At 47.5% G+C, this 26,279-nt stretch overlaps 1 protein-coding gene across 2 annotated transcripts in view; it reads left to right on the forward strand.

Annotated features, from left to right (window-relative positions):
* Window positions 1-26,279, forward strand: part of PDLIM1 (PDZ and LIM domain 1) — a 31,606-nt gene that overhangs the window by 3,984 nt on the left and 1,343 nt on the right. Inside the window, exons 2-5 of one of the 2 annotated variants that reach the window (XM_010148146.1) lie at window positions 6,270-6,354; window positions 16,346-16,536; window positions 22,702-22,856; window positions 25,512-25,629. In XM_010148146.1, the coding sequence (XP_010146448.1) occupies window positions 6,270-6,354; window positions 16,346-16,536; window positions 22,702-22,856; window positions 25,512-25,629 (549 nt within the window). Of the gene's footprint in view, window positions 1-6,269; window positions 6,355-16,345; window positions 16,537-18,516; window positions 18,910-22,701; window positions 22,857-25,511; window positions 25,630-26,279 lie in introns of those variants that run through there. The other variant, XM_010148145.1, reaches the window with a different exon arrangement.

Below are 26,279 nucleotides of genomic sequence, written 5' to 3' on the forward strand. Positions count from 1 at the left end.
CAGCTCCCCGCTTTTTTATGAGCCTGTGTTTGTTCGTTCATTTTGCTTTTAGCTGCACACTAGAGAGTGCTTTAGAAATGTAGTTCCCAAGACACCAAGGTGAAGGTTCCATTGTTGTCTTCACCAGTGTGGAATCGAGCTCAGCACCATGGTTTTGTATGGTACATGCAGAAGGACTGACCTTCAGCAGGCAGTATGCTTCAGTCAACTCAAATCCACCTGGTTGCTAAACTGAGAGATTTCAGACAGATTTTTGAGTACCTCCCATTTATAGGAAAAATTAAGTTTTGGATCTTGAGTCTTTGAAAAGAGATGCTCTTCCCCCGCTCCTCCCTCCCCCCGTTAGGGTGTGTAAGTCATTGCACTGATGTCTTAGGGTTGAGCAAAGCCCCCCCGCCCCAGGCTGCACCCTTTCCAAGTGCACTCTGATTTTCCTTTAACTGGGGTAAGCATCAAGACATGTCCAACAGACTGGAGTTTCCTTTGGAAACAGTGTATTTTGGGAAAGACGCTTGCTCTGACAAAGGGTGCTTAAGGGAAGGCTCAGGAGCACCGAATTCTCCAACCACAAAATTCACCTGATAGCCGAAAGATCCAGGCATCACCGTTGTCAGTGGCATTGCTGCTGCTGAATTTGACACATAGCTCTGTGTAGCTGTAGCTGCAAATCTACAAAAGCAGACAAATGTTCATTTTGTCATAGGAGAAAATTGTTTCTAAAACAAATGGGGCGCTGCCTGTGGTTTAGTTACCAGGTGGGTGGTGGAACTGTGCAGCCCTGAGCAATGCAAAGGTAAAGTGTTTATTTTATATGATTTTTTCCAACAAAATAAGAAGTGTTCTTGCAGTGAGTCTGTCCTTCCCTCGATGTCTGGAGACTGGTTGGGGATGGTCATCAGTGATGAATATTTGTGAAAAGGGATTGCAAACCTGTAATCTCTTGTTCTGCTCCTCCCGTCCTTTTCTTCAAATTCCAAGCTGCTTTTTCTGCAGCTCTGCTGCCAGCATGTATTATATTAATGCACCATTTTGTTGGTAAAACAGGGTGTTACTCTGCTAAAAGTGATGCCAGGAAATGAAGCTACGTATTTGTTCTTTGAAAAGTGCTAGGGTCAGGGAAGTCGGTTGTGCTACCAGCACATGTTAAAGGTATTGTCACAAAGGATCGTGTGTAGATGCTTCTAAAGAAGAAGAGAGCACATGTGTGATGCCTTCTGCATTTTTTTTCCCAGTAGGTTCTGTTGCACTTTAGCTTGCTCCACATGCTCCCAGGTCTGAGCTGTGGGGACTAGTTGCACAAAGCCACAATAGGCTTGAATTTGTGTTCTAGGAAATTGGTGGATTCCGTTGACTCATTTAGGTTTGCTTTTTGCTTCCCTGCCAAGAAGAGTTTTCCAGCTCTGTCATCTTACTAATAATTATTTTGGCCCTGGAAAAAGCCCGATGCTCTGCATGCTATATAAGGGCATGCAGATTGCTTGGCCCTCTGCAGCAGCTCACAACCTTTCCATGGCTGGTGTGGTGCGCCCAGCCCTCCTGAGTGTGTGCCAGCAGCTTTTACTAACGAGTGGCACCTTCAGAGTAATTTTTGGCAAGTCAAGCTTGGCATTAGTTGTGTTTGTCCAGCCTCTTCAGTGAGGCAGAAGTGGTTAACTGTAGCTGGCCTGTGGAAGAGCAATGGGACTCTGAGCAGTCAGGTGTGTTTTGTCCTTTCCAAGTCTGTAATGAAACTGCTCGTGATGATAAGCTTCTGTTGCTGCTTTTGTGGATCTGGAGTTGCCCTTTTGTTTTCAGTGTTAACACCTGACGTGCAAGGAGCAGGAGGCCACGCATGAAGAAATGCATCTGGGGCCTCATGTCTCTATGAAGTTGTGACAAGCATTGCTGCTTGAATTGGCGACGGGCTGCACGCAGCCCGAGTTGAGTTTTGCTTGCCAAAGTGACTATGTCTATTAATGGATGGTTGCTAAAAGTGACTGCTGGTGTCTAAATCTAGGGGCATGTACTTCGCACATCTTGTAGCTAGAAGGCTGATTAAAAGGTACCTTCTTGGTAGCCGGGGAGTTCTTGTAGTTAGTTTCTAATCATTATTAAAATGCCTGTCTAAAACTCTGGGGAGGGTTGAAAGAGGAATTCTTTAGGTCTTGCATCATTTTTCAGCTTGCAAACTTTATTTTGCACAAGGAACTTTTCAATCTTTACAGACTTATTTTCTACTTTGGTATCTCAGTTGTGTTGACCCCAGTATTTGAAATGGGAATGTAATGTGCCTTTTTTCTTTATGGAACTTACGCACTTCCTGGCACACGGAATTAGACCCTTATTTTCCAGCTCTGAATTTTCCCTTGAAGCTATGGCCCAGCTCTGCACGCAAAGCATTGATAGCAAAATCTAGGCTCTTGTAATGTTTATATTATACCATGTTGAAGCCAAGCGTCTTGAAAAATGCTGTATTTCGTAAATCCCTTTCCAGATTCCTGCCTTGACTTGCATGCAGTTTCCTTCCTCTCCTTCCTACCAGTACCTCCCCATCCAAACTAGCATGAGAGAAATTTTTTTCTTATCTTGGGTCTTGGTTTCTGTCTGGATGAAACAACAAGTGAGTGGCTGATTCCCTGGCCCTGTGTTGGTTGTGGTCTCTCCTGTAGGGGAACAGCTTGGAAATGTAAACTGGAAACGTGATGAAGTTCGTATATCCCTGTGCCTGCAATTAATTTGTTTGGCACTTGTTCCCAGGCTTATTTGTGCCCATGATTTTGTCCTCTCGTTAGTGTTGCGCTCCTCCGAGTCTCATTTGAAAGAATAAGCATTAGAAACCATATTATAAATAATAATCAATTTAAGCAGGAGCCTGTGAAATCCTCTGGAGATGCCAAAGCATGCTGGCTTTCACCAAAGAGAGGGTGGGATTCCCCAGCAGGCCGCTGGACATCCAGCCCCACCACTGATGGAGAGGCAGGTCTGGCAGCCCTGCTAGCGTGGCCATGCTCAGTGGCAGGGCTACAGCCTCAACAAGGGGAGTGTGGGAGTGGTTTTGTGGCTGGGGGTCCTCTCCCTCAAGTCTGGAAAAAAAAAAAATCTGCCAGAAGCCACTATATTCCTACCTGTCGCAGCGGGCTGTGAACTGAAGGTACCGTAACCCAAACCCAGCCTTGGCAATCTACTCTGCCTGTTCCCTGTTTCATGTAAATACGATATGGAAACGTATAGGTAAGATACAAACATGATGAGTATAACCAATTTGTCCTATTGTCTGTGCCTTGTGCCCGCACCTCCCAGCCTTTCAGAAAATAAGTCCTGGGCCAGCAGTGGGACATAAAGTGAACTTTCAGGTGCTATTTTTCTTTCTCCTGACATGCTTCAGTGAAAGTACAGGCATTGACACCAGGAACAAATCCAGGAAACCCTTGCTGAGAGCTGGGACCACAGCAGTCCTGCCAGTGACTGCAGACCATGGGCTCTGCAGGCGGTGTGGTGGGATGGGGCATGTGCCTTGAAAGCCCTGCCAGGCAAAGCCAGGGAAAGCAAAGCTGTCTCCTCTTTGGGGTTTGGATGAGGCCATAAATGGGCTGTTGAGGGTGGCGGAAGGGCTCTGCTGCAGCTGTTGTGAAGACAAAGGGAAGCTTTACCCTCCCAGCCTTAGAGGGACAACCACGGGGTCTATTTAACCTTTCTGTTTGGATAACTTTTGAACTGGATTCAAAGTAAAGCCTGCAGTGACCTTGATGCTTCCATTTATATCCAGTGACAGATCAGAATGGCAGCAGGCTTGGAAACAAACTTGGACTTTTTGCCTTGCTAATAAATAAGGGAGAAAAATCTGGTCAAAACAACCCCCCAAACATTGGCTGGGGTGGTTGGCCACAGCTGCCATCCCTGCAGTAAGGCCACTGTGCTGTGTCACCTCAAATGCATTGAGTGAGGGGCAGTGGGACGAAAGCGAGTGCCTGGGGAGGTTTCTGTTCTGTATTCGTATATTAGCCTGGTCTAAGCTTAAATTTGCAATCTGAGTAAGGCCTTTTGGGGCTTCTGAAATCTGATGATATTAAGCTGCTGCAAACAAAAATTTTACCTCAAAAGTACTTAGATCGCTGCTAGTGAGATAGGGCACAGGGATACCTCATGCTGGAGGTCAGATGAAGTGTTCAGTGCTTTCTGAACTGCTCTTTCATCTCCAGCCAATGTCCACTTGCTTACAGCCTGGCTGTCAAGGTGTTTGATTTCCATATACTTTGCTGTATCCCTGTTTTTCCAGAGGAGATGAAACTTAATTGCATGTGATCTCCAAACACTTTCCAGGAATAAAGACTTTGCATTGGTCAATGGGCTGCTCCCCTCTGCAAACACAGTCTTCAAATGCAGAACACAACAATCCTAGAGATGGCTGTGACTTTGTCAGCCATAATCGGGGTAAAAGCACTGGTTCCTCAGACACCTTAAAGCACAGGTTGCCAGAAGCAAGGAGGGAATGGTGGTTTTATACTCACCTGGGGTCTCTTTTGCATCCAGTAACAGCAGCTGTTGGGATGAGATAATGATTAGGGTGGCATAGATCTGATCCCATGCAGCTGTTGCATTCATACTTGTATGTGTGCCTCAGCTTGCCAGATGCCAGGATCCGGGTGATGCAGATTGTCGGGTATCGGCACTGCAGCCGAGCCCACAGGGTGCAATAGCCTGGAGTCAAAGGTTTGCTGTGCCTGAATGCTTGTAAAGGGTGTAAAGGTGTGACCTGTGTCTTTGTACTTTCCTGTGAAAGGCGGTACAGCACAGCAGATTTCATTCAGGTTTCTTCTGTGTAAAGTCCAGAGTGCAGTAAATCCAGCAGCAGGTCAATAAGATTTCTCCTCTTCCTTGAGTGAGAATGCTGCTGTCTCCTCCCACTGAGCTACCCTCTGGATGCAAGTCTTAAATTACTGTTAATGCAGAAAATAACTGTGATGAACATGTATATCCCAGATAAGTTTGCACTGTTTAAAAAATGTCCTGACACTGGATGGCTTTTAGAGGACTGATGTAGACCATTTATTTATTAATTTATTGTGGGTAGCTCTACAACCTATTTCTCCTTCCTTGTCAGTTTCATAAGCCATTTCTATTTAAAGTCTCTTACCAGTTATCCAATTAATTCCCAGGGGAAGCATCCTGTTTTGCTAAGTACTTAAATTGTAGCTGGCCCTGGACCCACAAATAGCTGGGAAGTACATCTATCTGCAGTTGCAGATTCTACAAAAGGCTCCTGTCAAAACAGGACATGGTTTTCAAAACTCATTCTAAGAGTTTATCAGCCACCTGCTTGCTGCATTATGCAATGTTTAGCATTGAACAACCATTTTCATTCAGCACTACTTCAGCCACTCGTTCCCTATTAAAAAGCTTGGGAAAAGTGGCATTGTTTAGTCCACCTGAGATACTAACTACTGTCTGTACTACTGAGAAATGTGGGTAGCATGTTTCCCACAAAGTATCTCAAGCAAATCTAAGTACTCCTTCCTCACCACTTGTTTGTTGTCTGTTCCTTGGGACACAGCAAAACTCAAGAATAATGAGGGTAAAAGCGGTTGGTTTGATCACAGATATTGACTTGTGTTTCAGTCTGCTCTGAGTAACTAAGACCACAGACCAGCAAAGGTTGTGCAGACTTTCTCTTGGACCATTATGTCATCTCAGTTCTCAGTCCCATTGCAGACTTGGAGGCATTTTTTCATAATTCCCCAAAGACTCTGTTTGTTCAGCATGGATACCACTGAAATAAGATGAAAATACCAGAGACCCAAACCAAAAAATATTTCTAGCTTATCCAGGGAAGTACAACTTCAGGAACAAAATGTTCTCTGTATAGTCAACACATACAAGAATTGTTCCTCTTCTTGGCTACTGGTAAAAGCTGAAACACACAGTAATCTGAATTGTCCCACTTAATTAAATGATTTGTGTCTAAGGCATATCTTCAGCTTCTGCTGTTTGGGTGACCCACAACTGTACCAACTGAGTTGGAGCCCATGCTTCTTGTGTTGGCACTGGAGCTCCAAAGGATAAGCCAAGACAGTCACTGCTCAGTTCCCGTCTTTCTCCAAGGGCTTCATACAACATAACTAGGTCATCCAAGTTACATGCCTAAAATCAGGCTGTGTAGATTGCTCCTGATGTGGATAGTGCTATATATAAAAGACTGAGAAAATGTTTTCTGCTGATGAACTTCAAGTTTTTAACAGTGATGGTGCTTAGTGATGAAAGTAGATTAACTGTTAAAAATCTGTGTGTTGCAGAACGGAGTCAAAAATCTGGTCACCACTTGTAAATGAGGAGGGAAAGACACATCCTTATAAGATGAACCTGGCCTCTCAGCCGCAGGTAAGTAATGGAGTATCTGCATGCTCTTTTTCCTGCTTACTCCTGTCTGACTTTGGAGCGGTTTCTGGCCTCACCCTCCAAGGAGCTGAGCGTGTGACCCTCCGTTGGTCGCACTGGGGATGGCCTGTGCCCCATACCTCCTTGAAATCACGCGGCTCTTGGAAACCTTCAGAGACAGACTCCCTCCCTCGTGGTGAGAAGCCTGCTGCAGTGGAGAGCTGGCTGGATACCTTGCCAAGGGTAAGCTGCTTGGGTCAGAGGCGGTGTCTCCTGCCATCTGCATGCTCGCATCTACCATGGGGCACAGAAGGCGCTGCAGAGGTGTGGCTCAATAAATCACTGCTGTCGCTGCTAAGCCCATTGATTTTCATAGATATCTTGAGAGGGGAGGAAAATGATTCATTCTTGGTGTTTTGTTGTTGTTTTGTTTTTTCCTCTTACAAGCAAGTTCTTATTAGCAGTCAAGCCATGAGGAAAGTGGAAGAGAAACACACCAGCCTTTCATATTTTTAGTTTTGCGGCAGATCTTGCGGCCTCTGTCCATGGGGTTGGTTTTGTAACCTTTTGGCAGCCTTGCTTCATCGGTCTGCTGCCTCTGTGAAGTGAATGGAGTATTAAGTGCCCCATGCAAGGGCATTGTCTGGGCTAGGTTTAAAGGATTACACTGCCCAAACCTACAATAACTGCACTAAAATCAATGGCATTTCTCCAGGTTTGCCCTGGGATAGTGATACTCATTCTGGCGCTAGCACACATCCTGTGTGAGTCTTTCTAGTAAAATAAGTAGAGATAAAACTAGTTTGACTCTGCAATTAATTAAGTGCTAATATGCCTGTTTGGGTTGGAAAGGACCTGAACCTGAGGTAGCACATGTGCAGCAACACCCTGACCAGACCTTGGCGTGGGATCTGTCCATGCTCCCTCTCACGCCAAGCCACTATGTGTTGCTTGGCTCAAGAGTGTGGTGCAGCATTCTCCAGGTATTTCATAAGTCAGCCAAGGCACAGCATGTGACTGAGCCATTTTGGCTTAGAGGCCATGCAGTGACACCTTCCTGTGACACTGTTGAACTGAGATCTAGTCTGTCTTCTGCTGCCCAAGCTCTGGAGATACGCTGCTGCAAACTTTGAGGCATGGGTGGGGGCTATCTCTTGCTAGAGGAGTGGGGCAGAGTCTGCACTGAGGCTTCAGTGCAAGACTGCGGAGGGCTGTTGTGATGCCACTTCTTCAACTCACTTGGTCTGGCAGTTTTAAACCTAACCAATAGCTCTGCTTTAATCAGCTACCTTCTGGGTGGAGTGTTGCATATAAGTCAGCCCTGGACTGTTTCAGGGAGCCTACTGCTTACCTCAGTAAGAAACATGGCTGAGGGGGACTAATCTTAACTCTAGTCTTTGATTTACAAGTCATGTTCTGCTTTCTAAAATCCAAGTCAAGGATGCCTTGGCCATCTGAAAGTCATACAGTGCAGCAATAATTTTGGTGGTGGAGCACATCTAAAATCTAACCTCAGTCCTAATCCTGGTTCTAGCTCTGGCCATCATATGGCTATACTGATGCTGCCAGTTTGTAAGTGTGGCACAACTGAATTTGTTGTTACGAACCTGTAATTGACTTCAGCGGAAGAATTTGGTGAGCAAGTGACTGTGGAGAGATTCCCACTACAAACCTTATCTCTGAGCAGTGACCCTCGTATTAATCTTGCACTGGGAACCAACTGTTGCCTGAAAATTGGGTTTTGACCCCTTGTGATGGCTTATACTAGAAGGGAGTTATTTTCTGGTGTAAAAGGAACATTCAGGCTCTAACAGAAGTTTTGCCTTTGTTCTTCCCTTCTGTAAAATGAAGCCAATTAAGTAGTTTGCAGTGGCCTGTGTGAGTGGTGCTTGCTCTTTTTCAGGGCATGGGCCTTGCCTGCTGCATATTCAAGCAGTGGAACTTAGCAGCGTGAGGGAAGATGTATGCCTCAGGTCTCTAAACCACAAGCTCCCACTTACCTTCCTGCTAAATGGTGCCCGAACATCCTTGTCCACTGTGCCAAGGAAAAGTGTCATGAACACCATCAGGATTTAAGTTTGGTTTTTAATGCACACACGTTTCCTTTTCCAGCAGCTGACTGTGAGGTCTGTGGCGAGGTCTGTCTGCTTGGAGCGTGATGTCAGCAAGCATGCTGGCTCCTGCCAGAGCTGCGGCAAGCAGTGGCCGAGTTGCTCTGAGGCTGTGTCCTTGCAGCATTGCCAGAGACTTCAGCCAGGCCTGCTGCAGATCATCATGAGCAGAATACGGAAGATGCTTTGCATATATATACTAGCATGGCAAACTGCTGTGAATTTTACCACAAAGATGCCAATCTCATTTTTCCAACAGGATCGGTCGAAGCTGTGACTAGAGCCCAATCTTCAAAGCAGCACTGTCTGAGCTGTTGAGGTTTTTTTAACTCGCTTGCCAGTGAAAATATGTTTGTTTTCATTGGCAGCAGTCTCGTGCAGAATGCTTATTAATTCACTTACCAAAGAAAACAGGACATACTGAATCCAAGTGGTTTGTTTAAGTCCTGATCCAGGGTTCTCTATTTCTCACTGGTTTTGCACACAGCCCTTGAATGCAGAAATTTGTTCATACACGTGAATAGACTTACTACAGGCTCAAAAAAAAAAAAAGCTTTAAAACATTTGCTGTAGAAAATGGACTGTAATTATTCACATTTCCACCTTTCTTGAAATTAGGTAGTTTGATGTTGTCTCTCCTACTTTCAGTATCTTAACTGAAATTTTTTATAGCACTTGTCTGTTTTCTTTTCCTCTTCCTATTTTATTGGTGCACTTAAATAACTAGATCTTTGCAAAAGATTTTGCAAGATAAATTAATGCTCAGTTTATCTCAAGAACTGTATGGCTAGCTAGATATTTTAAGATCTGTGCTTATGCTTTTTTTACCCCATTTGAAATAGACTTTTTGTTTATTTCTGTAATCCTTTTGGATACTTGGTGAAATGCTGTGTCGTCCTGTGGAAGTATTTTCCCTTACTTGGAATGCAAGTTCAAGATACTTTATGTGCCTTTGGAAAATAGAAAGGCATTCCACAACCTCCCATGCATTCCCTGAAGTCCTGAATGCCAAGACTGACTTCATTGTCTAAGCTGACCTTTGTCCAGGAAAGAGCTACAGCCTTATTATTTCATTACCATTATCTTTATCCTTCTAAATTAATTTAAACTGAGGCAAGAGTGATGACAAAATCACATTTCATCAAAAGGTGCAGCAGTTTGTTGGTGGTGATGGCTCAGCAGCTGAGCCAGCTTTGTTTTGGGTGTGACCATGGCAACATTAGGAGAAGGAAATGACGGAGTTGTCTTAGTATATTTACTCAACTATTTCACTTGCACTTCTCACCTAGATCCTAAGGGTGATCACTCAGTGTCATTTTCCCATCAAGAGCTTTCCTCACCGCGGTGGGAAAGATTAAAATAACACATCTGCCTCTCCTTTCTGCTTAATGTTTATTGAGAAAAGTGACCACAGCAAGAGAGAACAAGTTACTTGGTGACTGCGGTAATTTTAATGCTTACGACGCTGACCAGAGACTGGCATAACTCTTGGGCTCTGCCATGCTCTCTGGTGACCCTGGGCTGGGCATTAAGCTCTGGACCCATGTGCTGTTGTGCATGGCTGTATAAAAGCCATGCTAAAAAGAACGATAAAACTCTGTCACTCAGGCTGTGCTATGTCTTGTCAGACCTGGGCTCTGTGGGAGAAGGTTTGTCTTCCTGGTTTTCTGTTTTCATTATCTTCCCTCCCCCTTGTATATGTAGAGCATAGAGGTCAGTGGGGCCTAGGTCTGCTTTGGAGCTGAGTGAGCTCATGTAGGGAAGGAGCTGAGAGAGACCAGCTTTAAGGGTGGTCAGCACCAGGACTGTCTCCAAAATAGCTTGTCCAGCTCCCTGAAGGCCACATACCCCATTTGCAGCAAGTCACAAGTATTAATGTCATCCCTCAAGAATGTCAGTGAAAACTCCTGATTTGAGACGGATAGATCGGCTGTTCTTAACCGGACTTTCAAACGTGAGCATGTGTTGGATTTTTTAAAATGAGAAATAACCTCCAGACATGCAGCTGGAGGAGCTCTGGAAGTGAATCAGGGTATTTTTGCGTTGACCAACAGCCACTTGTGTCTTCCCAAGGCTTCTTGAGAGTGCCTGTCTCCTCGTCATCCTTGTCCTCGCAGAGTGATGTCATTGTTTCCATCTTGTGTATTTTATCTCCTTGGATACGGAGAAGGCAGGGGCTATAGAAACTGGGTGTGTGGCTGGTTTGGCCTTTGATAAGGCCATGCGTGTGTAGGCAATGCATGAAGCAATAGGTATATAAAGTAACAGCGTCGCGCTTCAGAGGAGAGAACTGTGCGGCATATCGCGACCTGCTGTTTTGGGTTAAAAGACGTTACCGCATGGGTGTGGAATGTGTCAGGGACACAGAGGGAAAGGATGTGGGAAGCCAGCCTTGTTGTTTTACCCCCCTACAATAACAAAACCCCAAACCCTTCCTAAATTCTAATCACATTTCAAAGCATTGCAAAAGATCTTTCCATAGCTGAAAAACCCCAAACAATAACAGAGGGAGAGGTAAAAGTAAAGGCACTTCTAAATGCAGCTGAAGAAACATAACACAGGGTAGAGTTTGCCACGAAGACGTCCTCTTCTGAGCTGTTGCTGCATGTTTGGCAGAGCAGCCTCCCCGCTGGCATGCTGGCTGGGCATGGCCATGGCCTTTGCTCCCTAGGCAGCTTCGTCAGGGCGAGGATGGGACTGTGGGGTTGGCTGGTGGTCTCTGCTCTCCTTCTCTGCCTCTGGGATCAGAGTGCTGTCATTCACTGAGGTTTGGTCAGGGGCCTGTTTTGTTAGAGCTGGGTAAATGTTTATACTGAGAAATGTTTAATTTTGTTTCTTCTTGGCGTGGCTCTCGAGGTGTGCGATGCCGGATCCCATGTTTCTGGGGCCCGGTGAGGCAGCGGGCTTTGCTGGCTTGCTCGGCTGCTTCAGGAGCCTGTGGGCCCATGGGGGTTTTGCTGCTCCCTGCAACTGCAGAGCCTGGGTGCTAATTTTGTTTTTAATTTGTAACATGAGGTTGGAGTGAATCCCCTGTCTCCGAGAGCTGGAGCTTCAGGGAATAACTATGCAGTTATTAGATCACGACTGTGCAGTCTTTAGATCATGACTCCGCACCTGAAACTTTGGTTCAGGAAACCCCCAGCTCTGTACTCGACCTGCCTGTTATTCAGGGGCTGCGGGGAGGGGGCCTGGGAAGGGGCAGGGTGCAGGCAGTGGCAGTGGGGCAGTAACCAGCACCTCTGAAGCCCCAGCCCTGCCAGCTGCCTTCAAGCCATGCTGTGGGGAGAGCAAAACCCCGCTTAAGGGAGAGGCTGCCTGACCCCTCACGTCTCTGTTCGGTTTATTTAGCAAGTACAAAAAGCCTCCAGATTCTTCCTGTTCCTGGTGGTGGTGAGGTCAGTGCACTGGGATGGCCTTGGGCACGTCACCGCATGGCAGATGGAACCCAAGAGTCCACCCTCACCCCAGACTGCCCCCAGCTTGCCTAAGGGCACATGGGGCCGTGGAGGCACCCGGGTGGCTTTATGCCCCTGGTGCATGGGATGTGCCCCAGCTCAGCTGGTGGAGGTGGCTCATCCTGGGCTGTTCTGTCCATCTGTCTGTCTTGCTGACAGCTGGGAATTTGCCTGGAGTCCCATGCCCCAGTTCCTGGGACGAGCAGGTCCCTTGGTGGTAGCCATGTCCGCCTCTGGTGCATGAAGAGGAGGAAGGAGCCACCCATGCTGCGAGTCACTGGCCAGCCCCCGGGCATGGAGGTGACGGCTGACATAACTGGGGATTTCACAGGCTGGGCTTCAGCGTTGCCAAGTGTGGCCTGGCGCAAGCAGGGAGGGAGGAAGAGGCCATTGTTTTCCCAGATAATTCTCCATGACGCAGCCTGCAGCCAGTGCAGTAGGAAATGCTGATCTGCTTCCTGCCCCGGTGCAGGGACACTTTCCCTGTCCCACAGCCTGGCACTGCAGCTGGCGGCTCCCTGCTGGGAGGGCTGGGTGACAGGGGAATCCCATTGGCACCCGGCTGGAAGGGTCATGGTGCAAGGCATGGCAATGTACCCATCGCTCCCCAGAGAGGGTGCTGCTGTCAGCGGCCAGCGCCAGAAAACCCGTCTGGCAGGAGATCTGCCCTTTTTACCTGAAGCTGGAGTCCTGCAAACTTTGCTTGTCCTTGGGATCGGGAAGTAGCGTTTTCTCTGGCATGGAGGGATTTGCACTGGTGCCTGAAGGACTTGGGAGCACAGGTTCATTTTTTCATCATATAGGGGACATAGTTTCAGGTAAGGAAGAGGCTGTTGGGGGAAGGGCTCCATTGTGGAACTGAAGCAAGATGACACCACTCAGTTCACAGGCAGCACCCTGGCCAAGACATTTGTGCAGTTGTTAATCCCTTTTAGCTTGGGCTAGCCACTCTGCCAGCCCCTCTGGGGATAGGCCTCCGCAAAGGCAGGAGGCATGGTATCTGTGCAGCCAAAGCAGTTCAACTATAATGGTGTCAGTTTATAGTGGTAAAATACTTCTGTTAAATATCCTCCCTGGAGGCTTAGGAGCTTCCATATCCCAGCTTCAGACTGAAATAGCCACTGCTGCTACCCCTGCCAGCTGCCAACTGCAACCCACTGCAGACAGTGTCAGGGGACTGAGGCAGTGCTGTGGCTTGCAGGAGGGGTGAGGCAAGTGCTCCTGGACCTGCCTGCGGATGCCAACCAAAGACATCTATGAAATCTGATATTAGCCACATTCCTCTGTACTGCTGACAAAGAGAGAGTGGCTCATCCTCTGACTGGATAAGAGCATTGCCTTGTGTCTGACTGACAGCTCTTCCTTTGCAAACAGAGCCCATTGCTTACTGCTCTTGCAGTCTGTGCCTCAACCAGGGACACTGTTTAATGCTGCTTGCTCCCTTTTCCGTGTGTTAGTCCTGGGAACACCACAGGAAAGATGTTGCAAACCTCAGGCATCTCAACTGCATAAACCAGGCACTTTCCCCACACATGTACACAGTACAGCAGTGGTTTTGTACTAACATTTTTCACTTGCCTGCTGGTGGACAGGTTTTTGGGAGTGTCACATTTCTGACTTGTTTTTTTTTTCAGTAGACTTTCACATAAACATGATTCCAGAAGCTGGGACTTCAACAAACCTGCTGCACAGCACAGGGTTTGGATTGGCATTTCTGGTAAATCCCTAGGTAAATGCATTTGACAGTGAGAACACTTTATCTTTTGATGTTGGGATTGTGAAAGCACTTGTTCTTTTCAAATTACTTCCACAGCTCAAGCAGAAAGAGCAGCACGGCATGACAGGAAGTGCTGGAGAATCTGGATTATCCAGATGCCCTTTATAATGTTACTGCACTTCTAACACTTGTCTGTAGGCTCCCCGGTCACACACCTTCTATGCTGTTCTACAGATGGGATTTTTCTAATCTAATCTTCAGACACTGCCTTCTGCACCAATATCTCTATTTAACCTGTTTTAAACTCCCTTATTATCAGTGGACTTTACCCACATGAGAGCTACTACAGATGTCGTGACACTTCTGAAAGCTTCGGATGTTACTACACAGCAGAAAACTCACCTGGTAGCCAAAAGTGGACCAAAATCTCCTTTGTGGATTCTGTGCCTGAGCGCGTTGCAGTTGTTCTCAGTCAAGGCACTAATGTGATTTCACTCTCTTTCTTCCATCTGGCTGTCTATTTTCTCAACACTTGTAGGAGATTAAACATCCTTGAGGCCCCCATCACTGTCAAACTGATTTGGGCTTGGCTGACAGATTCAAGAGTCTTTGGTGTGGGTGGAAATGTGCCCATGTGCACGTGGAGTACATAACTGAGATGCCTTACTTCCTTAGGAAGCCAGATTTTAAAAAAAACAAACTCTAATTGCTTCCTTTTCTCTAATTCTTGGTTAATAGTTAAATGCTTCTGCAATACAAGTTTTGACATAATTTAAACTTTGAGCCTATTTGACCTAAAAGTATAACACCTTTAGCCTAAAACTTCTGCCTCTGTCTTTCATTAAACCCGCTATTTATGTGCACATCTAACACCCTCCCCTACTTGCAGCCTCTGCATGGTGGGCTGGCATGTGTATTTAATGCTGATGGAAAAGCACTGATACTTTTCCCCATGGTGTGATATACAGACTGAAGTAATTTTTTATTTTTTTTTTCCCCCTAAAATCCACAGTTTCTGCCATGGGAAAGACTATTTTTGTGAGCACTGTTATGTGCTTTGAATGAGGTTGCAACAAAGGGAGATTAGGTAATTACTCCAGGGTCTTTCTTCCTTTGGTGTGTGGGAAAGCTTCATGGCTGACGTCCATACACATCAGCCAGAAAGCCGTGGGAGAGCAGTCCCACCACCCCACACCTGAAGATCTTGAGCTACCCCACTGATTTCAAATGACTTGTAACTCATGAACGTGTTTGGATCCATGCTGCTCTTCTCTCAGGGACCCTGTGCTGCGCTTGGTGCCATAAATAGCATTTGAGTGCCATGAAGCGAGCTGACTCCCATCTGTCAGTCTGGGAATGCTAGCCAGCTGCCTAAGGAAATCGGAGGACATAAAAGTGCTCTAAAGAAAAACCTGTAAGGGAATTTAGTCATCCTTGTTTCCAGTGAGTGTTTATCCTGTAACTATAGCTCTACCAAACAAACGCTATGAGATGTTCAAAGGGCAGTGAGGGCTCACTTCGCTGCTGTAGAAGTCAGCGCCTTTGTGGAGTGGGAGGGGGAACGGGTTGTGTTAATTAGAGCTGGGAACCACAGGCCCAGCCTGTTAAGAAAGGCTCTGTTTCATCCTGTGCTGCTGGGTGTTAGCCCTGTTAGTGAAGCCGTGCCCAACCTCTACAGCTGGCTGAAACGTTTCAAAATGCACGTTTTGGTGCTGTCTTTTAGCCCTGGATGTTTCAGCTGACTCTGTGAACGTCAGCCCTTTCTTCTGGCTGCTATAGTGAGGTCCCATATTGCATTCTCCTTGATTTGGTCAAGTGCCTTCTCAGGATAAGAAATAAGCCCTTGATGTTATCTGTGCCCCAAGGCTGCTCATTCCCAATCTGCTGAATTGGTGATGGGGCTCAGAAATGTCCCTGTTTTTTTAGCGCTGCCTGTGATTCAGAAGAGTCTTACTTCACATTTATTTTAAATTGGATTTGGCCCCTTTTTTACTAAATAATAACCAGTGTTTCTAAGTATCTGTCTCTGGAAGCTTCCAGTTTGTAGCAAACCCAGAATATCTGAGTGATCTCTCATACTTCTGGCCCTGAAGAGGCCTCTGGCATTTAGCTGTCACTGTTTGTGGACAGTCTTTTGTATTAACAGTGGTCATCTTCCCACCTTTATTGTGAGAATTTCTTGTCCAGAAAGTCCAAAGTTGTTCATCAAAGACAGCTGTGAACCCCAGTCTCAGCTGAAGGAGAAGACATGCTCCAGAGCATTTGTAGTAATGACAAATTCCTTCCTTTTGGGTTGCTCTTATCTAAGGAAAGCCAAGCTTTCAGATGTCACCAAAGGGTGCTCATCTTCCCTTTTCCATGGAAATCAGCCCTGCTTTCAGGACTTGCACAGAATGCTTAAAATCAGGAGCTCCCAGATGTGTAGCAGTTTGAGCTAATAGCTCTGGCAGTGTTTCTGAGCTCTTATGTTCCCAGCATTTCAACTCTGAAATGTCCTGAAGGACAGCCTGAAGTCATCCAGAAGAGGGCTGGAGGCCCTCATGATGCGTGGAGGATGCTTGCCTTCCTTGGCAGCCGTGGTTGCGTGCTCCTCAGCTGCCAGCGCACACGAAGAACAGCACTGCATTGGCTGCTCGCTCCAGGCTGCCCTGGCACATCCCACTCGCGTGCCTGAGCACCTCTCATTTTTGCCTCTGCTCCTTTGCATGCAGGAAATAAGGCACATAGGAAGTGCACACAACCGGAGCGCGGTGCCCTTCACTGCTGCCATGGCTTCTGCCCCCAGAGTGATCACTGCTCAGTACAACAACCCAGCAGGCCTCTACTCCTCAGAGAACATCCAGACGTTCAACAGCGCGGTGGAGTCAAAGACATCCCCTGTGGCCTCGGAGCCTACCAAGCCGTAAGTATCTTCCTCGCCTCTCCCGCCCTGCCTGGGTCCCCAGGGGAATGCTCCAGGAGACGTGAGTTTGCTGCCAGGGTGCCAATTTGTTAACCCAGAAGAGCTCTCTTTCAGGACAAAGGGAAGGAGCAGAGGCACGAGCGTGGATCTGGTTCCCATGGGCAGGGCCCGGAGAAGTGGGGAAGGTTTCATGAGATGCAGAAATGAAATTAATGCTGTTGTGTTTCTTTGTTTAGCAGAGACCGACGCAGTTTCCGCGTGCGTTCAGCATGACATATCAGCCCGCTGGTCTGAACAGGTGCCTGACAGCTTGTTATGAGCACTTTGTGAAGTTAGTGTTTGTGCTGGCTTTGTGCAGGCAGAGCTGGGCAGGAAGGGCACCAGCTAGCGCAGGAAGCACACGTGTCCCCATTCCTGGCTGGTCTGGGGTTCATGGAGAGGCTCTGCCTAAGTTTGGGTCTATTCTATTTTTTATTAGTGAACTTTGTTTTTCACAAGAGGTGTTAAAAATAGCTGAAACATTCATACCTGTGTGAGTGATTTTATATATGGTATTGGAAAAGGTCCCAAATTTAAAAGGGCCTGTTGATTTTTATGGTTGCATCTAAGCCTCACCAGAGACATTACTTTATTCCAGAAGTCCAAAGTTCCTCTTTTTTCATTGGAAGCAATAAACCAGGAGCTTTCTGAAATCTTTCTGGCTGTGTTGGTCAGGTTGCTTAACTGCCCTAAGTCTCTGTATAGCAGTACCAAACTGCCTGGAAGACCTTGCATTAGCCTGACGGGACCATATGGCAGTCAAATACCATATCTGGCCTAGTCTGGAGTCCCCTCCAGGTGAAAGCACTCCCTGGAAGCCAGGTATATTTGGCTGGCAGCTTGTGGGTGATCCCTTTTCTTGCAGGGATCCGCAGAGAGATGGGTTTCTTCTAGTGCTGTGGCTCACTGTGCTTCTCCTAGCAGGAAGGTCCATTGCCAGCCCTGCTGAATGCGGGGTTTATGGCATCTCTTTCATCTTTCCCTTGCTGAAACATCTCAGATTGCAAAGGAATGCTGGGGGAAATGTGGATGAGAACTTCAGTGCTAATACACTTTTGTTTACAGAGTCATCAAAAGCAAATGAATTACTGCTGGTTTTCAGTGAGAGACAGGAGCCTCACCCTGCCATTAAAAACCCACTGTGGTCTCCCCAGTGCACAAGCAGAGGTTGTGTAGGTGCTCACTTTACACAGCTGCCTTTAAATTCCTGCCAATCTGTTTTGCTGAGTTATTTGTACAGGGCCAGCCTTGCTCTGGGTTTACCTGAAATTTATCTGTATCCCCATCCTGCACCCAGCAGCCACACAGCTTATCTGAACCCAGCAGCCTGATCTTGCCACTGCTCCTGGTGATGTGACAAGGGGACCTGGTCCCCGGCCCATCCTCAGAGGGTGTGTGATGTAAGTGCAGGGCTGTGGTACAGACAGAAACACCAGCAAACATCTCTACTGGATTTGGTGTTGCAAAACAGGCAGGGCAGGCAGGGAGAAGCCCCACTGCTGAGCTCATCTGTTTTGGCATTGGAGGTGAGACTGTCTCTTGGTAGGGCACCCAGGCTAGCTTTGGGAAGGGCAGCATTCCTTGGCAGCACCAGGGAAAGTGGCATTCCTTGACTGGACAGTGGGACCACGAGTGTGTGCTCACTATGAACTTAGCTAGTTCATAATGAAACCCCTGCTGCCATGTCTTCATTGCTTTTATAACCCCCGCATTTGCTCATCAGTAGAGTGACTGCATTTTAGTTTTTGTGCGGACACTCCTGGAGTGTGAGACCGGAGCCACAGCATTAGCCAGAAGCCTTTAAAGACAAGTCATGTATTCAGAGTTGTGTCCCTTTGGCACAAGGATCAGACAGTATTCTGCAACTGCTTGTATCGCTTGGAGTATTTGGTTTAGCCCTTTATTAATTTCTTCTTTCTTTCCTTTCTTCCTCCTCTGCATTTTTCCCTCAATTACACAATGTAAAACCCAAATGAATACCCAAACAACCACAACTCAAACTGCCCATGTGAACGCGTGGGCCCGTAGCTGCCCATCACCGATGAGTGCCATGCGGGCTCCCTTCGCCTCCGTCTATAACCCTCTGCAGGTGCAGAGCTCCGAGCCGCCGCAGCGGAGGCACAGCACCTCCTCCATCCCCAGCCCAGTCCGTGTGGGGCCTGAGCAGCTGAAGCGTGCGGCCCAGGTCTGCCCCAACAGCCCCGTGGAAGTGGAGGTGCCAGGACTCAAGGTGCTGCATGTGCAGTTCAATTCTCCCCTGCAGCTCTATTCGCAGAGCAACATCATGGATTCCCTGCAGGGGCAGATCTCTTCCGTTAGCCCCGATTTCCCCAGGTAACCTGCCCACTGCCTCTGTGGCCAGCTCAGTGCATCTGTTCACCCGCATCTTGGTGTCCACGAGCGCCTCGTCCCTGTCTGTGGCTCACGGTGTTGGCCAGTCACGAGGAAACAGCGTTTACATTTCACCTTTCCAACATTAGTGCATGAATCTTCACAGGAGCTTTCTCTGCATTGTCTGTGTCCAACATCGCGGGAAGCACCAAAACATCATTTCACCTGTCCGGGTGTTCGCTGTGTGCCCATGCAGCAGGGCCTTCACAGCAGCCAGTGGCTTCCTTGGAGGAGCTTCCTGCAGCAGATGGATTTACTGGGGACAAGAGGGTGCTTTGTCCTGAAAGCTGGTGTTTCTCCTGCATTGAAACAGCTGCTGTTGTTTGTGACTGGAAGGTGCTGCCGTGCTTTTCCTTTTGCTTTTGTTTCTCTAGCTGCAGACTGGCCCATGGGCGTGCACTGGGAATTTCATTTCTGGTTCAAGCAGGTCCCCATGGGTCTCCATCTTTGGCTGATGACACTCATGGATTTAGAGCAGCCTAGGCACGTGGAGGGGACAGTGTGTGTTCCCACCCCTGCCCACTTGTCCGCACAGGTTGCTGCTCTCGTGCTGCCTCTCTGCCTGTAGGAACAGAGGATGCTCAACATGCTTTGAGGTCTGTGGGACCTGCGGAGAGCCTCAGCAACACAACTCCTGGGTGCTCTTTGGTATTTGCTTTTTGTGGCTGTTGGGAACCAGCTGGCCCACACCTCTAAATGACAGCCCACAGCGTTTTACAGACAGGACTTCAGTATCAAGACGGGTGAAGCAGAAAGCAGGTTTAGCCGTCTCACAGGAGGGCTCCAGTCAAGGCTGAATTGTTTCAGATGTGAACCTTCAGCGGAGTTACCCTACTGTGTGACCAAGCAGCTTGCAGCTGTGTGACCTGTGGTCCAGGGAGTTGATCAGTCCCATGGCCTCCATGGGACAGAGCGAAAGGGCACTGCCAGATCTCATAGCTCCTCATCTGCTAACAATCCCCTCCTGGGCTGAGCACCCTGTGCTTTAAAGCAGAAAAGTTGGCATCCTCACCCATGGACCCAGACAGCCGAGCTTTGCCCTGTGCCAGCAGCCAGGAGATAATGGAAGGCTGTGGATTTACTCCTGCCTTGTTACTCAGCCCGGTTACTTGCTCTAAGTCAAGCAAGAAGTCAGTACGGTGCACAGCAGAGCAGTCATGCTGCTGGCTGGCTGTGCTGGTCAGGACAGCTGATGACACTCACCAAGGAGCCCCAGGTGTCTGCATGTGTTTCATTGCAAAAGCGAGTGCTCCAAGTACTGGGCCTTCCTGTAGCTCAGCTTTGAGATCCTGGTAAACTTTACACAATGTGCTAGCATAAAATAGTAAACCAACATTAGTAAAGAATAAGCTGTGTTTTTCTGAGGACACTGTGCAAGGCTGTTTTCATGGTCTTTATTGCTGTCTTCTTGCCAGTTTTCAAAGCTCAATGATTCAGTTGTCATTCAGTCAGCATTACACATTGCACATGGTAGAAGCAGTGAAATTCATTAACAGTCATGAGAGTCTGAAATCCAGGAAAGGCTGTTGGAGTTGTCCCTTACAAGTTTCTTAGTCTGGGAACTCCTGTGCATGGAAAAGGACACTAGTTGCTGGTGATTGCTGCAGATAAAGTACTTGTGTAACAGGAGGTGAGGCAGAGACTCATTAGCCTGCAGCACAATTCCTCTGCCTGTGGCCTTGCCCATTCAAAAGATGCCTGTGCTTTATGGTCGTTTGGTTTGGTTTTTTTCTTTAAGCAGCATAGCCTTCTGCCCTGACAAGTTGAGGTATTTCACTCCGCTGGATTCTAGGATTTGGGGGTTTCTGCTGGATTCTAGGATTTGGGGTTTTTTACAGTCTTTTGGAAGTCTTGTATATGCAAGCATATCTATAGGGTGCATACCTGGAAGAGCCAATCTGTACGTTTTGCACACTCAGAATGCATGGTTGAAATGTGATGGCTTTGTTTGGCTCTAGTGCTCTTTCAGATGATTTAGCCTTGGCTTTTTGAATGCATGTTAGTGAAATCTTCTTAGTATGCAAACTGCAATCATAGGCTTCTTGCCTGATGTTTTTATGGGTGGATAGAGTGGTGGGAGTGTATGAATGTAATGTGGAGCATGGATTCCTTTGGGATAACCTAGGACATTTTCTGTGTAATAGAAGGCATATTATTATTTTATTTTGGGTGAGAGGCTTCAATAAATGAGATTCAGCCTTCAAGTGTTCAACTACTTGCGAGTCGAATGTGCTTCCTGCTCCACTGAAAATTACTGAAGAGGGAAACGTTTTATGAAATTCTTTTTATGGAAATAGCATTTTATAACACGGGTGATGATTTCACCTCTGATGCTTGAAGCGTTTATTATGTAGATGACTGAACTGCACATTGGCATGGTAAGCATGCGGTTGCCTCTTCAAGAAAAAGATTTTGCTGCAATTTAGTTTGAACTTCAGGATGTTTATGTACTTTTCAGGCAATCACAGGGTGCAGGGATGGTGAAACCTAATAGACCCTTTACATTTTAAGGCTGCATTATGTAATTGAACTGTCAGATGAGGCTTGTCAGTTGTCTCATTTTTCCAGAGATGTTTTATCCCAGCCACAAAATACAACGCAGGCAGGAACCTCCTGTGTCCTTCAGTCCATCCCCTAGCCCAGCATTTGGTCAATTTAAACCATTGATTTAAATAATTCCCAGCGGATATTTGTCCAGATGCTTTTTTTAATCCATTAGTATGGAAGTTGCGCATCTGTCCATGGCAATCTCCTCTGGTATTTCAGTGTCTGTCTGTTGGAAAGCTTTTCCCAAGGGATATTCTGAATATCCTGCAGCTTTAAGCCTGTAACTAAGCAGGAAAACATCCTAGGTACTGCCTCCAGCCTCTATTTTTTTCCTAAAGACCCTTCTGGTGGCACAATGACTGCTTTTTCAGCCACCCTGCACTGTGAAAAGCCACCCCTGAAGGCTCTAGGCTGAGGGTGCAAGTCCCTTGTGACAGAGGTAGCAGCAGCAGCACCTCAGGAAGAACCTGAAAGGAGGTCTTAGTCTTAGCAGGCAGAGATCTCCTCTGCCTTTCACCTGCTTGCTAGCCTTATTTAAATACTGCAAGTGGGGTGTGGCTGAGTCTCCACCTATAAAATGGAAATAATAGCACTCACTCAAAAACCAAATTAAATTATTGCCAATTAGAGAACCTTTTCGTTAGATGCTGCAGCTGTTACTTTGTGAAGGTGGCCTTTAGGACCAATTCACAGTGTACTTGCAAAGATTTCTTTTTAATGGAATAAACCTTACTTAATTTGAGATTCCCAGTGGTGTAAGGTAGCAGTCTAAGGTGTTTATGCATGCGAGGAACATGCATAGATGGCACATAGAGCCCGTGTGGGATTTCCATCCCAGCACAGGAGTTCTTCATTTTCTTATTAACAGAGCAGGAATTTCCTGGGCAAAAAGTGTTAGTTTCTGGAGTATATAGGAATTGAAAAGCAGGGGGAACACTTGGGGACTGGCTGGGGGCATTGGCAAGAACTCCTTGACAGTGGTTCAGGCAGAGATCCCAGACTGCCAATCCCACCCAGGCTGCAGCTGTCTTGCGCGGCACATCCAGCAATTCCGTGTTCTATGGCATCCTGCTGTGCGTGTTTTGCACATTCATTCTTCAGTCGTATGATGCACTGCGGAAATTTTGCTAGAGGAACTGTCTTTAGTTTTCAACCGTTTAACAAGTGTGTTCTCTGTTCCTTCCTCAGTTTAGATCAGCAGAACCAGCCCCCAGGCAGCATCGTCATAGACAGAGAATCTGAGGTTTACAAAATGCTCCAGGAGAATCAGGAGTCGAACGAGCCGCCCAGACAATCTGCTTCCTTCCTGGTGTTGCAAGAGATTTTGGAGTCAGAAGAGAAAGGTAAGCACTCAGTGGACACCTAATCTCAGTATGCTCTTCCCTTTTGTCATATATATGGTCTTTAAGAGTAACATTATTTTCCTTCCTTAGCTGGTCATTGTTCAAGGTACCGTGTGTAGGTGGTTTCCACAGAAACTATTCCTTTCACTAACTTTACTCCTAAATTTCCTCTCCTTGTTTAGTTTCAGTGTCTATGGGTCCATATGTTGCTTACTCATCGAGTGAGTTCTCAAGAAATAAACACCTAAAACGTTTAGTTATCAAGAATGAATTTTAAAAGTTGCACAAACTCTTCTTTCTAAAGTTTTTCCCCTTTAAGATAATAATCACTGATTAAAGACCATCTTAGATTCAAGACTTTGAATGGTACAACAAGTTAAGGCTCTTCAGCAAATCCTAATGCTTCTAATCACCATCCTTCTACAGAAGAAAAAGGACCCACTTCTGCAGCTGAATGTAAAAATACGGAAGCTGGGTTACAGTGAGCAGTTCATAGCAGCTTTTAATCTCTGAAACTTTGCTCTGCTTGGCATTCTTGATCTGACATCTGGACTTGTGCAGTTTGGGGCTATAGACTTTAAGATAAAAAAGCCAATTAACTTAGATGGGAGCTGAGTCTTACTCTCTTCTCCCCTTGAATAAAATAAAATAAACAAATAAATAGGAAAAGAATTCCAAGAATTACCTTTTTTTTTCCCTTAGGCCAGTTGAGACTTTGTCTTTTGTGTTATTAGCTCAGCAGTGGAACATTCAATTTCATCCCACAAAAGCCTGGTGCTGAGGTATTTGCCAGGAGGGGAAACAAATCAGCCAAGTGCTGGTAGGTCTGAGGGATCTCTAAGGAAAGAGCAAAATGAAAGAAATAAAGAAACAATAGGAAGGAGGTCTTTAGTATGCTGTTAAAATACCTACCTGAAAGCATTTTTTTTTAAATATTGAGTGTTTGCAACTTGCTCTTCAGGGTTCAGCTCCTGCATGGAAGGGACTGGAATAGCTGGGACTTCTGATGCATCCGAGGTCCTCCCCAAGGTCCTCCCCTGTGCTTAGTAGTGCTGAAGAAGATAAGCAAAAGCCTCTCTCTTTTATCTTTCTTTGAAGATTTGCAGCATTATTGGGATTCTCTGGCACAAGGTTTGCCTGCCCGATCACAGGCCAGGACAGGCTTTGGCATTGCTCCACCGTGAGCTGATCATCGCCCATGCGGAGCAGAGCAGGGCCGGGAGGTTACACATCCCCAAAGGAATGTCTGTCCCCGAGGAGACAGTGGCCCTGCCTGCTGGGCTCAACCACCACTGCTGCTGAGTCAGGTCACGTCTGCGGCCATAAACAGCAGATAAATAGCACGTTTGTGGCGGCTTCTCCGAGCTGTCTTCAGGCGATGGCTCCCGAGCAGCAGCAGGGAGCTGTCTCCTCGGCTGGGACAGGGCCCTCGGGACACGGCTGGCTGCGAGGGCTGTGCTGAGAGCCTGCCCCGACACAGTCTGTGCGTGGGTGCTGGTGTGCGGAGGCACCACGGCTGGTCTGCGTTAGACCTGACCCTAGGTTCTACGTGGAGGGTGTTTTGCAAGGTGGAAGGGGTTACACTTCCTGTGGCTGTTTGATTGAGCTGGTTCCTTTAGAGAGATCTAAAAACATGCTGTCAGTGTTGATGTGAGCGAAGTGCTGTTTGAGGCAGAGGGAATGAGCAGAGGTGACGGGGAAGAGCCTGAAATGGGGTTGCTGCTGCTTCCTTCCCAGCGAGGGTCACTTGCAGTGACTCTGTCAGAGGCCAGGTGCTTCGTGCTGTGTTTGGAGGGTGCGTGAGCCGTAGCCCCCATTAGGGACCTTGCACTTCTGGATCAGCATCTCTGCACGGAGCTGGGGGCAAACCTCTGAGCTGAAAGCTGCCCCATAGGCAAAGCAGCATACTGTCACCTGCCCCATGGGTGAGCAGTGGCACTTGGGCCACTCCTTTTTAACTGCAGATACTTCAAGGCTTGCCTCAAAACCTGCCTGTAGGATCCACTGCTGCTGTAGGCATCCAGGCCAGCAGATGTCTGCTGTGAGGACCTGCCGAACATCCCTGCTCCAGAGAGGTTGCACTAGGGAGATACTGTCTCTGGAGCATGCTGCGCAGCAGCACAAGGTTATCCCCAGTGTCCCAGGGCCCGGGAAGAACAAGGAGTTTGTTAACCAAAGCTTCCAGGAGTCTTGGGGGAGCCAGCCCCAACATACAATAGGCTGGAAAAGGACTTTGATGGTCTTCCCTAGTCTGCCAGGACACCCACCTCCTCTTTCCAAGTCCAGATCTGGCAATCAGCTTGACCCCGATGTGTGATCAGGACATGGCAGGCAGACTCCACTGCTGCCAAGGCTGGGGCTGAGGCTTGGCTTTGCTTTGGGCATCTGTGCATGCAAGACACATCAGCTGAACTCTGATGGGCTTTCAGGATGAGACGAGACACACTCTCATCTGACTGCCCACAGTCTCAGGCCCTTGGATTTCCAGGGCCAGGTTCAGCTGTGTCCCCTTCTCTGCCTCCTCCTCACACACCTCCCTGAATCCCTGCCCCCTTTCCATGCATGAATCCCTGCCTCAGAGCTGGGGTTAAAGAACGTCACCCCTCCCTAGAGCCACGCATCTCATGCTCTGAAGCGCTCTCCTTCCACCCCCAGGAGACCCTACCAAACCATCTGGATTTAGAAGCGTCAAAGCCCCCACCACAAAGGTGGCCTCATCGATTGGGAATGCCCAGAAGCTGCCCATGTGTGAGAAGTGTGGATCTGGCATTGTGTAAGTAAGCCTGTCCCTGGGGTTGCAGGGGATGATGCCAAGATGTGGCCAAGCATCCCGTCCCTGCGGGGAGGGGCTGAGGCGCTGCACCCAAAACACTTCACTTGCCCCCATCCTGTGCATCCAGGAGCCGGCTGAAGGCATGTTTATTCCCACCAGCTTTGATAGTGCTGACTTTGCAGTGCCCTTCAGTGAGGCAGGAGTTGGGTTTCCCTCTGCAGATCCATATCCATGGAAACCAAAGCAAGTCCCTATGAGACAAACCTCGAGACATTTTTTTTGCTTTTTGCAGTTGTGCTTCCAACCTGAAATCTGTTTACAGCACCCAGAAACAAAATGACCTTTCCATTCAGGGTCTGTATGTTTAATGCTTTTCATGTCTTGGTGCTCCCAGCCAGGGAGCGGTGATTTGCCTCGCTGGTCAGAGGCAATGTGGACTGGGAGAGCTGCTGTAGGAGTGCACATCTCTGCTGGGTCTACACAGACAAAAATTTTGTTGTCCTGATGTGGGTATGTCCGACTTTGTCATGGAAGAATTCAGATTTCTCCCATGCTGCCCACCACAAGCTATCAGGTTGTTGCTGAGAACCGCTGTGCTGTGATTGCCTGGTCCTGGCGTGCCTGGAGCACCAAGGACTGGCAGAGTCGAT

Source organism: Eurypyga helias, unplaced genomic scaffold (genome assembly GCF_000690775.1).
Source record: "Eurypyga helias isolate BGI_N326 unplaced genomic scaffold, ASM69077v1 scaffold18263, whole genome shotgun sequence".
Lineage (NCBI taxonomy): Eukaryota > Metazoa > Chordata > Aves > Eurypygiformes > Eurypygidae > Eurypyga > Eurypyga helias.